The sequence below is a fragment of the Hyperolius riggenbachi genome, chromosome 6, assembly GCF_040937935.1.
Source record: "Hyperolius riggenbachi isolate aHypRig1 chromosome 6, aHypRig1.pri, whole genome shotgun sequence".
NCBI lineage: Eukaryota > Metazoa > Chordata > Amphibia > Anura > Hyperoliidae > Hyperolius > Hyperolius riggenbachi.
In genome coordinates this window covers 19,798,527-19,811,173 of record NC_090651.1, presented here as the reverse complement: position 1 = coordinate 19,811,173, position 12,647 = coordinate 19,798,527, and the positions used below count along the sequence as shown (strand labels likewise).

Sequence of the window (12,647 nt, the reverse complement as noted above, 5' to 3'; positions counted from 1 at the left end):
GTAACTTCAAATGAACATTACATAGTTACCTCACCGTCAGTTCCTCTCAGAAGCTCACCATTTTCTTCTAGCAATGATCCCTTCCAGTTCTGACAACATTTTGTCAGAACTGAAATATATCAGTTGCTGTCAGTTATAGCTGATAGGAGAACAGATGTGTCCATGTTTTCCTATGGCTCAAGTGGGAGATGTTACAGTTTAACAGTGTGCTGACCAGGAAGCTGTTATAGCGTAATTGTCATTTTCAAAATGGAAGACAGAGAATTCTCTTAATCACAGTGGACGAACAAGATGCAGGAGAGGAGAAAGAGATTGATAAGTAGAGTACACGGGAGGTAAGTATGACTTGTGCATGTTTATTTTGACTTTTAATTTTCAGTTCAGGTTTTCTTTAAGTCAAATAAAAAAAGATTGTAACTTACCAGTACCTGGGGCTTCTTGCAGTCCCCTGGAGTCGTCCTGTGCTCACAACATCCTCTGATCCCATCGGGCTAGCTGCGGCGACCCCTGCAAAGCTGTCCCGTCGCGGGCTACTGCGCACCCTGATCGCATGCGTAGTAAGGATTTTCGCGTAGTGTGCATGTGCAGAGCGGACACGCGATGAGGGTGTGCACGCTTAGAGGTCGCGCATGCGCAGTAGCTGGTGACTCGTAGGGGATGGGAGAGTTTGGGGGAGGGGGGGGCGTCGTCACCACTGCTGGCCAGAGGGGATCAGGAGGACGTCGTGGGCACAGGATGACTCCAGAGGGTTGCAAGAGGAAACCCCAGGTAAGTTAAAATCTTTTTGTAATTTGACTTAAAGTGAACCTGAGATGGTTTATTAGCACTAATTTATACCTATCTGGGGCTTCCTCCAGCCCCATAAGCACCGTAGCTTGTCTCGCCGTCCTCTTCAACCCCTCGGTTCTGGCGCTGAGACTCCCGGTAATCAGATCCGTCGCTGCCAGCCAAGGGCTTCTGCGCCTCACTACGATCTCCTGGAGTGTTCTGCGCCTGCGCAATACTACTGCGCGGTAGCAGAACGCCCCAGTGGATGGGAGTGTGACAAGCGGTGCACGCATAGCCGCGCATGCACAGAATGCCACGAGTGCCCGGATTATCGGGAGTCATAGCGGCAACTGACCGGATTACCGGGAGCCTTAGCGCCAGAACAGAGGGATTGAAGAGGACGGCGAGGAAAGCCACGGTGCTTATGGGGCTGGAGGAAGCCCCAGGTAAGTATAAATTAGCACAAGTCGACCATCTCTGGTTCACTTTAAGTATTCCTTTAAAGTAAACCTGAAGAGAAAATAAACGCATGATATAATGAGTTGTATGTGTAGTACTGCTAAGAAATTGGACATTAGCAGCAGAGAAAGGAGTCTCATATTATTTTTCAGTACAGGAACTCTTCGACGCAACTTGGGTCGGAGACAGTCCTGTTTTCTGAAGCACTTAGGGCAGCTCCATACATGCACGGCAGTCGGTGTTGGGGCGGCCGGGAAGCCTGTCGTCCTGTAACATCTCCTTCGTGGGCGGCGGTACGGTGATTGTCGACTTCCCGGCGTAATCGGCGATTCTCAACCCCGCAAGGGGACATGAAGCCACTGCTGCTAGCCGACCCTGGACGTCACATGCGGCTTCTAGGGCCGGTCGAAACAACGCATTAAATTGTGATCGGAACGGCGCGTTTGCGCAATCGACGGTAATCGCTGGTGACCGCGCGATGCTAAATGCTCCCAATCACTTGAATGGGAGCGTTTAGTTGACGATTCCCGAACGCTTGGCGGTGAACGCCGCCAAGCGTCAGTGTGAACCAGCCCTTAAACCGCCAAGAAAAAGCTTGTAATAAGGTTTAACTGCAGGAAAGTTCAAAGGGTCATTATTTCTGATTTGTTTTAGGCCTCGTTCACACTGCATGCGTTTCCAGCCGCATTTTGGAAACGCGTGCAGGAGGCCGACACGCACGACATCAGGCAGTGCATAGAGTGCACGGTCTGATGTTCACACTGCATGCGTTCCGGACCTGTGCGGTCCGGGAACGCATGCTGCACGCATTTTTTGCAAAAACGCGTGGCTGTCCCATTCACTTTTCAGTGATGGGATCAGCCACGCAACACACACAAACGTGGATGGCGTGCGTTCGCATGCTTTGCGTACCGCACGCATGGCCATCTGCTTTTGTGATGTGAACGGGGCCTTACAGCTTAAGAGATAGTGTGTGCTTTTAAAATGGCAACTGTGACAGAATGATGCAATGTTATAAAAAAAAAAGCCATATAACTGATAATAAAAATATGTGACTTTTCTTTGCTACTTAAGTTCTATTTGTTATCCGTACTACACATACAATTCATTATATCATAATTTTTTTTTCACTTCAGGTTTGCTATAAGTTGGCTGTACATCTACCGATTTCGCAGGCCAAACGACCATCTGATTCGATAATTTAATCGAATGGGTGCAAAACTGGTGCTGCAACATATCTGCCCAATCGATGTTTCGATCAGATTTGTTTGATTGGACATGTTGGAACATCTTAGTCCAAAGTGCTTAATGGTGTGCGTTAGGCCTGAAAGATAAATCGAAATTAAACCGAAATCGGGATCACCAAGATCACAGTTTTGGAATCGTCAAAGCGACAATTTCTGAGATGATGTCATTTCCACATGGGGAAAGAAGCGTCTTCAAACTTCCCCCAACTCCCGGAGCGCACGGCCCGCAGAATTGGCAGTGTCGGGCATACCTTCCGACACGAGTCCAGCGCTGTCCGTCCTCTCTTGCAGTCTGCCGGCTCCTGTATGTCGCCATGACATACAGAAAGTATGCCGTGCAATAGAGACAGCAGGAGGGAATGTGGATAGATGGGCATCACTGGACTTGTGCTGGAAGGCATGTCCAGCACTGCCGGAGCTTGGGGGTCAGAGGCGGCACAGAGGAGACACGGAGCAAAGAGAGAAACAGAGTGGCCAGAGAGACAAAAGGGGCACAAAGAGAGACAAAAGGGGCACAGAGAGAGACACAGGGTGGGCACAGAGAGACAAAAGGGACACAAATGGGGCAAGAGAAAGACCCAGAGGGGACACAGACAAAGGGGACACAGAGACAGAGGGTGCACAAAGAGCGACGGGGACAGAGGCGCACAGAGGGAAGCAATGCTTGATTTGAAGGAAATCGTGAATTGAATCGAGATCCTGACTTCGGACAGAAATCACTCAACTTTTTTCCTAAAAACGTTCAGGCCTAGTGTGCGTGGTGGTAACAGTAAACTATTGGCAATCGTCCTGCAGTGTAGGGGTAGGCAACAGATCTCTCTCTGATCAGATTTGATCAGCCTCATGGTCAATTGGCCCATATAGTGCCTGATATATAGCCACCTATAGAAGGATAATCAATAGTTCTCATTGATTATAATGTTCAGGTTTGGTCAATTTGATGGAATGTGTAAATAACCTACTGCCCCTCTTCCCCTAGAAACCACCAATAAATACGGAGGAGCTCAGACTGCCACGACCTGAGTAAGTGGGTATAACCCACAAAACATGCTTTGGTGCTTTAATAAACATATTATTGGTTTTTAGGGGGTTTGGAGGTCAGAGTGTGCCTTCCCGAGAAGAAACAAAAACCAGAGGGACACAAGGAGCCCTCTATGATGAAGTACGTTGAGATTGGAGTCAATACGTATGGTGTGAGAATATACAGTAAAACCCAGTTATTCGGAAATCAGGCACCTGGAATGTCACATGAGCCGCACAGGATGCGCAGGAGCAGGCAGGGGCGTGCGCAGAATCAGGCAGGGGCGTGCACAGAATCAGGCAGGGGACGTGCGCAGGAGCAGGCAGGGGCGTGCGCAGGAGCAGGCAGGGATGTGTACACAAGTTGAACAAATTATTTATCCATATTTAGTGCAACAGTGCCCATATGTAGTACAGGAGAGCAGGAGGGTGAGACGCACAGCATGACAGACAGGGCTTCATGTACACTGCTGCTACACTGTGTTTCATGTCACAGAAATATTTAAATTGTCATTCAGGACCTCACTGAAAGCTTCTGGACACTTTTTACTCAACCGGTTTCCTGGTCTGAGGTCACTGGTACATCACATGATTTCTCTCAGCCAATCCCAGAGACTGGCATCCCCCACAGCAGAGTTCCCTCCTCACCTGTAACGCCATTGTGAAGTGGCTGGTCTTTGTGTCCCGCACAATACTGGTGTTCATAGCGGACTGGATCCCCCAGCGCCATTGCACATATCCCATGGTGTTCTTGTCTAGGTGCCGCGCCAGCATGGTCGTCAGGCCAGGCCGGACCCGCCCTGAAGAGAACTGCAATACGCAGTTCGCCGTGGAGAAACTGAAAGGAAACACAGAGGGATTACAGCAAAATGTACACAAACAGGAGGCAAGAAGCCAGGCATACATTAAAATGTCCCCTGTGGTCACATTAATGAGGCAGAGATATTCTGGGGACTGACGTCTGTCAAATGAAAGCCCACCCAGTGCTACATGTACTAACAATGGTGCCAGATGGCGGGGGTTCCCATTAGACAAGCATGGAACTGCAAGAGTTACAGGAAATATCAGGGAAATAAAAACCAGATTTACTAACCTGGGGCTTCCTCCAGCCCCTGGAAGATAATGTGTCCTTCACCGTCACTCTGCTTTCAGCGGGTCGCCCGGGGTCCCCTCCGTAGTAGCCGCTGACCTGGGCAGGTCGGAGGCCTCTGCGCATGCGTTAGCGGAGGTGCGGTGAGGGACACATAAGCTTCCAGGGGGTGGAGGAAGCCCCAAGTTAGTATACTTTTTTTTATTTCCCTGATGTTTCCTTTAAAATTGTCTAGGTAACATAAAGCTCACCAGTGTATACCGCCTGCAGTGAATTTGCCGAGAAACTTCACTGGACATTAGCTGCTAAGAAAGAGACTAGGGATTCCAAACTTTAAAGGAATACTGTAGGGGGGTCGGGGGAAAATTAGTTGAACTTACCCGGGGCTTCTAATGGTCCCCCACAGACATCCTGTGCCTGCGCAGCCACTCACCGATGCTCCGGCCCCGCCTCTGGTTCACTTCCAGAATTTCAGACTTTAAGGTCTGAAAACCACTGCGCTTGCGTTGCCGTGTCCTCGATTCCACTGATGTCACCAGGAGCATACTATGCAGGCCCAGTATGGTCTCTGCCTGCGCAGTACGCTCCTGGTGACATCAGCGGGAGCGAGGACACGGCAACGCAGGCGCAGTGGTTTTCTGACTTTAAAGTCTGAAATTTCAGAAGTGAACCGGAGGCGGGGCCGGAGCATCGGTGAGAGGCTGCGCAGGCACAGGATGACTGCGGGGGACCATTAGAAGCCCCGGGTAAGTTCAATTCATTTTCCCCCGACCCCCCTACAGTATCCCTTTAACTTTAGGGATTCCAAAATGAATCAACGGACTTCCTGTATTACCCCTGCTGTGTGCTTTACAGTTATTACTACTGACTTATGAAGCGTCAATATCTTTTGTGGTGCTATTCATGCGTTTCACTACTTACAAAAATGTTCTGTTCCGGGAGGTCATTTGTTAAAGTGAAAATAAACTTGTATGTACCGTCTACTCCTAAACATTACTTTGTTAGATATCCCACAGTTGCAAAAACGTTGCATATGGAAGATTACCTAGCCTACTATCAGTTTGATTAATATTTTGTAGGGACGCATTGAGGCATTGAGCCGTTATTTCCCACAATGCACAGAGGTTCACACAAAGGAAACTGTCAGGACCATGGTCACACTGTGGGATTTCACCATAATATCAGCCATACAGACCCTCCTGATGATCTATTCGAGAAAAGGTAAATTTTTCTCATGGGAAAGGGGGAATCAGCTACTGATTGGGATGAAATTCAACTCTCGAAATAAAGTTCCTCTAAGGTTTTCAGCAATCTGTGCTACAGTAGCTCTTCTGTGCCAGACAGATTGCCCTTGCATATCAATAACTCATGGGCATCCACAAACCTGAAACTGGTTCTCTGGTTGACCTTCCTTGAGCCACTTTTGGTAGGAACTAACCACTGCATGCTGGGAATACTCCACACCTCCACACGACCTGGAATTTCGGAGCTGCTCTGGCCCAAGTTGAATAGCTATCACTATTTGTCCTTTGTCATATTAATTCTGATCCTTACATTCATTTTTCTTGATTCTACCACATCACATTCAACAACTGACTGCTTACCTGATGCCTAATATATGCCACCCGTTCAGAGGTGCCAGGGACATGGTTGGGGTTGTGTGACTGCTGCCGGTACTGGGGAGCTACAGTTCATTGAGGGAACCGTGAGGGCCCATTCACACTAGGGCGATTAGCAGGCAATTCCCGCTAATCGAGAAAGTGCTAGCGCATTCTAACGTATGGCAGTGATCTCACTGCCATGACTGGCACCGATTGCGGGCGTTTTCGAGATTAGCACCAATCGCAAAACATGTTACATGCCCCATTTTTGCCGCTATTCTGGAGCAATTGTGGTACAGTGCTTAATACAGTGCTGATCGTGTTTGGTCTGAATCGCGAAAGTGTACAGTGATTTTACCACGCTAATCGTGGTAAAATCATCCACTCAAAACGCTAGTGCTGAGCGCTAGTGGTTTGTGCTTTTTGTGAAGTGTGAACGGACCCTGAATGCCAACATGTACTGTGACATACTGAAGCAGAGCATGACCCTCTCCCTTTGGAAACGGAGCCACAGTGCAGACATGATAAAGACCCCAAACACACCTCCAAGACAACCACTGCCCTGCTAAAGAAACTGAGGTGCTTGACTGGCCAAGCATGTCTCCAGACCTAAACTCCATTGAGAATCTGTGGGGCATTCTGTGGAGGAATGCAAGGTCTCTAACATCCACCTGCTTTGTGATGTTATCATGGAGGAGTGGAAGAGGATTCCAGTGCCAACCTGTAACGCTCCAGTGAACTCCATGCCCAAGAGCGTTAAAGAGGAGCTGTCAGCCATACTATCTCAGGAAAAAAATATATATATAAGTAGATAAATACTTGCTCTACTTACATAACAGATGTATTGCACTGTCCACGTTATGATTCCTGTGAATTTTATAAAGTAAAAGTAGAGAATCCTATTCTAGACAGTTTCCATATTTACTCTGGCTATTTTGAAGCCAGCCCTGATGTAATATCCGCCCTTAGTCTCCTCTGCCTGATTTGCCCGCCCTTCACTATAGAAAGTGCATTGTTTCAGCCTGAGAAATGTTGGCCAATCAGAGAGGAACAGAGGTGTGGGAGGGGAAAACAGGAGGGAAAGAGGCTTCAGCCAATCGGGCTGCATTAGTTAAGTCTGAGGGGAAGTAGAGAAGCAAAAAAAAGACAACCCAGCATGCCCTGCAACTTCTCTTTTGTCTACCAAATTTTCTGTGTACCAAATAAGAGTCATGTAAACTGGGGAATAATAATTAATCAACAAGAAAAGTAATAGCGATTTTAACTTTTGGATTGCCTGATTAGCATCCTTATTACTTGTTTACCACATAAAAATAAAGAATTGATTTTATATCATTTTATTTTATGCCGACAGTTACTCTTTAAGGACATGCTGGAAAATAATGCTGGGCACATAACAATATGACACCTTAGGAGAAATTTTTACTTTCTACCCTTAAAGCAGGGGTGTCAAACTCAAAATACAAAGTGCGTCGAAATTGAAAAATTGGGACTAAGTCGCAGGCCAACCTCCCTTATGAAGTTCCCTGGTTTCTAATAGCCACCCTGCCTTATACAATTCCCTAGTGTCTAGTGGCCCTCCTCCCTCCCCTATACAGTTCCTTGGGCCTCCCTCTCTCCCTTTTACAGTTCCTTGGTGTTTAGAGGTCATCCCTCCCCTATACAGTTCCTTGGTGTCTTGTGACCCCCTCCCTCTCCTATACACTTCCCTGGTGTCTAGGGACTACCCTCCTTCCCCTATACTGTTCCCTAGTGTCTAGTGCTTTGTCCACATGGCTTCCCTGGTGATCTATGTCTTTACCTTCAATATAGCTTCTCTGGTGGTCTAGAGTGGGCCAAACACAATGCAAAATGGGAAAACTACTTGAAGGACAAATTTGATGGCTCTGAGGGCCAGATTTGGCCCGCGGGCCGGAGTTTGACATGCATGCCTTAAAGGGAACCTAAACTAAAGAAAAATAAAAAAAATGAGTAGAACTTACTTGAGGCTTCTACCAGCCCCTGCAGCTGCCCGGTGCCCACTCCGTCACTAAGTGATCCTCCAGCCCCCTGCAGCGACCCTCTTCCGGCTGTCCGACTGGCGAGTCGGTGGCCACTGCACATGCGCGGCTGTGCATGTCCTCAATCACGGTCTTGCTGACAAGAGTGTTCTGTGCAAGCGCAGTAGAGATTTTTGCGTACTGGATGCGCGATCAGGAGGCGCGAGGACCACGGCCATGCATCCAAATGACAGAGGATCACTGCCTGGGTCTGGAGGATCGCTTTGTGACAGTGTGGTGCAGGGTGCCTGCGGGGGGCTGGTAGAAGCTGCGGGTAAGTTAAACTTTTAAAAAAAAAAAAAAATGTAGGTTTACGTTAATGGTGCGCTCACTTTTGTTCCCAGCAGTGTAGACACGAATGGCTGTGTGTTGAGTTATTTTGATTGTACAGCAAAAGTACACTATTATACAAAGCTGCACACTGACTATTTTACATTGTGTCAAAGTGTCCTATCTTCAAAATTATAATATATATATCTGTACTCTGCAATTCCGTTTCTGAAGCATGAATGCTCCTAATCAACAGAGAGCAAAGAACAAACGAGCCTTTCCAATAATTTCAATAACTGTCACGTCCTGGGATTGCTGACACGGTAAACAATAAAAGGCCGGCTATATAACGATGCATCTGCCACACACATCACAATCACGTGTCACTGTGTAGAAGGATTCTACTTCCTGCAGATGAGAAACAACAGTCTCCTATCTGCTGGATTCCTCATTTTCTACGTGCGAAAAATGTGCAGCCGAAGCCTTAATGATGGCAATGAGGGATACGCACTCAAATGTAACGTATTGGCTGTGGCGTCGGAAACACTCTGTAAACAGTCTGCAGGGGGCGATGCAGCAGCTGGGCTAATGACTGCAGCTCAGTCATCTCCTCCATTGTGACAAAATGGCCGACGTCCTGCGGAAGACTGTTTTATACTCAGAAACTGAATGCGGTGTATGGTATGGTAGTTTTCTTCGTGACCAAGCCATTAGTCATTTTCCTTATGTGATATGGGGGAGGAAAACGTAAAGGAAACCCGAGGTGAGAGGGATAATGAGGCTGCCATATTAATTTCCTTTTAAACAATACGAATTGCCTGGCAGTCCCCTTGATCCTGCATCTCTAATACATTTAGCCATAGACCCTGAACAAGCATGCAGCAGATCAGGTACTCTGCCTCAGCTGACTCGGGTTTTACTGGATTAGCCATATGCTTGTTCCAGGGTTTTAACTCAGACACTACTTATGCCAGAAGATCAACAGGACTGGCAGGCAACTGGCCTTGTTTACAACAAAATATATATGGCAGCCTCCATATCCCTCTCACCTCAGGTTCCCTTTAAAGAGACTCTGTAACAAAATGTTGAGCCTTATTTCTTCTTTATTTCTTCTATCCTGTAAGTTCCTACACCTGGTCTAATGTGCTCTGGCATACTACAGCCTTTTCTAGTTGCACGGTGGCTGTATTATCTCTGTTATATAATCTAATCTTCTTTCCTCCTGTGGGCTCAGGCTGGAATGTGTGGAATGTGCAGCACTGCTTGTGATAGGCAAAAGCTTTACACACCCTCTCCAAGCTCTCCTCTGAGCCTACCACACTCTGGTTAGAAGCCATGTCTTATTTGTAAACACTGTCTAAAAATGGCAATCACACGATAGGATTGCAGCAGGGAGTGGCAGAAACAGCACAAAGGGGCCCAGGAGGACATAATGAATAGAATGGTATGCTTTTTATTGTAAGAATTTTAGAGTACAGATTTTCTTTTAAGAGGCCCTGTAATGGCATACAGCAGAATGCAGTACATTATTCAGGATACTCACTTTTACAGTAATTATCCTAGTTTCAATATCAGAAACACTTCCTTTATCTATACATTGTTGTATGTTGGTATGCAGTCCTGCACTCTTAGGGTTATTTAGCCTAAGCAGTTTAGCTATGCGGAATTCCCATCCCAGAGCATTCTGGGAGACATGGCAATAGTTTCACTGGCTTGGACTTCTCAGAAACAAACATTTTGCAGATCTAGCAGAAGTCTGGGAATCCTGGGATATTCCTGGAAGGGGGAACAAACACAGGAGAGACCAGGAGCCCCTTATGGTGTAGTATGTTATGCAAATGGTAGAAATAAGACCAATAAAAGGTGGTATTCACAAACCCATGTTGCAGAACCAAAGTATATAAACAAGAATAAGCTTTGAGTGTGATGTTTCCACACTTGCAGATGTATAGGTCTTGAAACGGTCATGTTACTCTCCAGAAAAAGTGTAGTTAGGGTCAACAAAGGAAAAAAATCGGTAGAGGCTTAAGTGGCTAACCAACCTTGTAGGGGGTACTAACGCAACTTGGGAGGGAGGCACTCAAAAAAATATATAAAACATTTAAAGACAGTTTAAAAGGAAAGGGTAGAAAATAGGTAGTTGATTTGTAGTAAAAAAACAAAACCCAACTACAACGCGTTTTGCGTATGTCATCCTGCTTCCTCAGGTCAGTAAATAGTGTCTGAAAATAAACGGGTAAAAAAAGCTCATAGCCAAGTCCTACTTCAAGATCCAGAGGGCCGGATTCGCAAAAAAACGCAGATGTGAACCAGGCCTTGTAATTTTTGGGGCACCTCCCTCCCTCCCTCCCTCTCAAATACCGCAGAGCTGCACCTGACATGACTAAAGAGGTCGCCACCTGTGATAAACTTCTGAATGTAAGGCCTCGTTCACAGAAGGGCCGTTTCTGTGCACTTTTCACAGCGCATTGCCCTGTGCGTTCTGCAAGGTATTGATTTTCCCATGTAATTAAATATGCCTCATTCACATCTATGCGCTGCGCTGAGCTGCATTACAAAAGTAGTGTTGCGTGCATTTCTGTGCGTTGAGCTGTAAAGCGCACATCAATGCAAGTGAATGGGTGCACTTTTTTAGCGCATAGAGGCGCATGCATTTTTTACCCCAACTGGAAAAAAAAAATACATTTTCATATGAAAACAAAGCTTTATTGACAACGGCTACAATAAGCAAAACATTAAAAAAAGCGCACTGAAATGCGCACTAAAGTGTGCACAAACGCATGCGCTTTTTATCATGTGCTTTTATATGTTTCTCCATGCACCCAATGGGAATGAGGCCTTAATCAGGGAGAGGAAAGATTTTGCAATGGGCAAACACTGCCTAAATAATTTATACATGAATATTGTAAGAAAAAAATAATAATAATAATTTTATTCATTATGTATTTTTTATTACAGTTCCTCTTTAAGAAAACCACTATATTGACTTACGTACCGTCTGAGCATGATTGCGCGTGATACTCACCTCTGTGAAAGTTGTGTTCTACAAAGGCAGCGGCAGCAGCAGGGAACACGTTTATTCAACTCAAATAATGCTGACGTTAAACAAACAGTGACTTGCATAGCAGACTGGAGCATTGACACAGTTTATGGGGTCACAGGCCTATTTTTGTTGGGATATAAATTATCTTGCGTAAACTCAAAGCACCTTGAAAATTAATCTAGTGTGACTTACATAATCTGTGATTATGAGTCCCATTGTCTCCTCTTAGGTGACCCTCATTATGGGTTATGAAGCTGCAGTTTAGCACGGCTGACAATGTGCTGAGTAGTGCGGGGCAGTGGTGCGGAGTGTCACAGAAAAATAGGACTCCCATATTGCCAGGGAGCACGTGCGGCGTGCAGCTAGCGGGAGCAGGTGTGACCTGGGGCTAGGGGGAGCAGGTGTGACCTGGGGCTAGGGGGAGCAGGTGCGACGTGCAGCTAGCGGGAGCAGGTGTGACCTGGGGCTAGGGGGAGCAGGTGTGACCTGGGGATATGGGGAGAAGGTGTGACGTGCGGCTAGAGGGAGCAGGAGTGACCTGCGGCTAGAGGGAGCAGGAGTGACCTGCGGCTAGAGGGAGCAGGAGTGACCTGCGGCTAGAGGGAGGAGTGACCTGCGGCAAGGGGGAGCAGGTGTGACCTGGGGCTAGGGGGAGCAGGTGTGACCTGGAGATATGGGGAGAAGGTGTGACCTGGAGATATGGGGAGAAGGTGTGACGTGCGGCAAGAGGGAGCAGGAGTGACCTGCGGCAAGAGGGAGCAGGAGTGACCTGCGGCAAGAGGGAGCAGGAGTGACCTGCGGCTAGAGGGAGCAGGAGTGACCTGCGGCTAGAGGGAGCAGGAGTGACCTGCGGCTAGGGGGAGCAGGAGTGACCTGGGGCTAGGGGGAGCGGGAGTGACCTGGGGCTAGGGGGAGCGGGAGTGACCTGGGGCTAGGGGGAGCGGGTGTGACCTGGGGCTAGGGGGAGCAGGTGTGACCTGGGGCTAGGGGGAGCAGGTGTGACCTGGGGCTAGGGGGAGCAGGTGTGACCTGGGGCTAGGGGGAGCAGGTGTGACCTGGGGCTAGGGGGAGCAGGTGTGACCTGGGGCTAGGGGGAGCAGGTGTGACCTG

At 47.6% G+C, this 12,647-nt stretch overlaps 1 protein-coding gene across 1 annotated transcript in view; it reads right to left on the bottom strand.

Annotated features, from left to right (window-relative positions):
- The window catches only part of DNAJC11 (DnaJ heat shock protein family (Hsp40) member C11), a 205,140-nt gene that overhangs the window by 45,594 nt on the left and 146,899 nt on the right, over positions 1-12,647 (bottom strand). Inside the window, exon 8 of the mRNA XM_068238945.1 lies at positions 4,143-4,332. Within this exon, the coding sequence (XP_068095046.1) occupies positions 4,143-4,332 (190 nt within the window). The remainder of the gene's footprint in view (positions 1-4,142; positions 4,333-12,647) is intronic.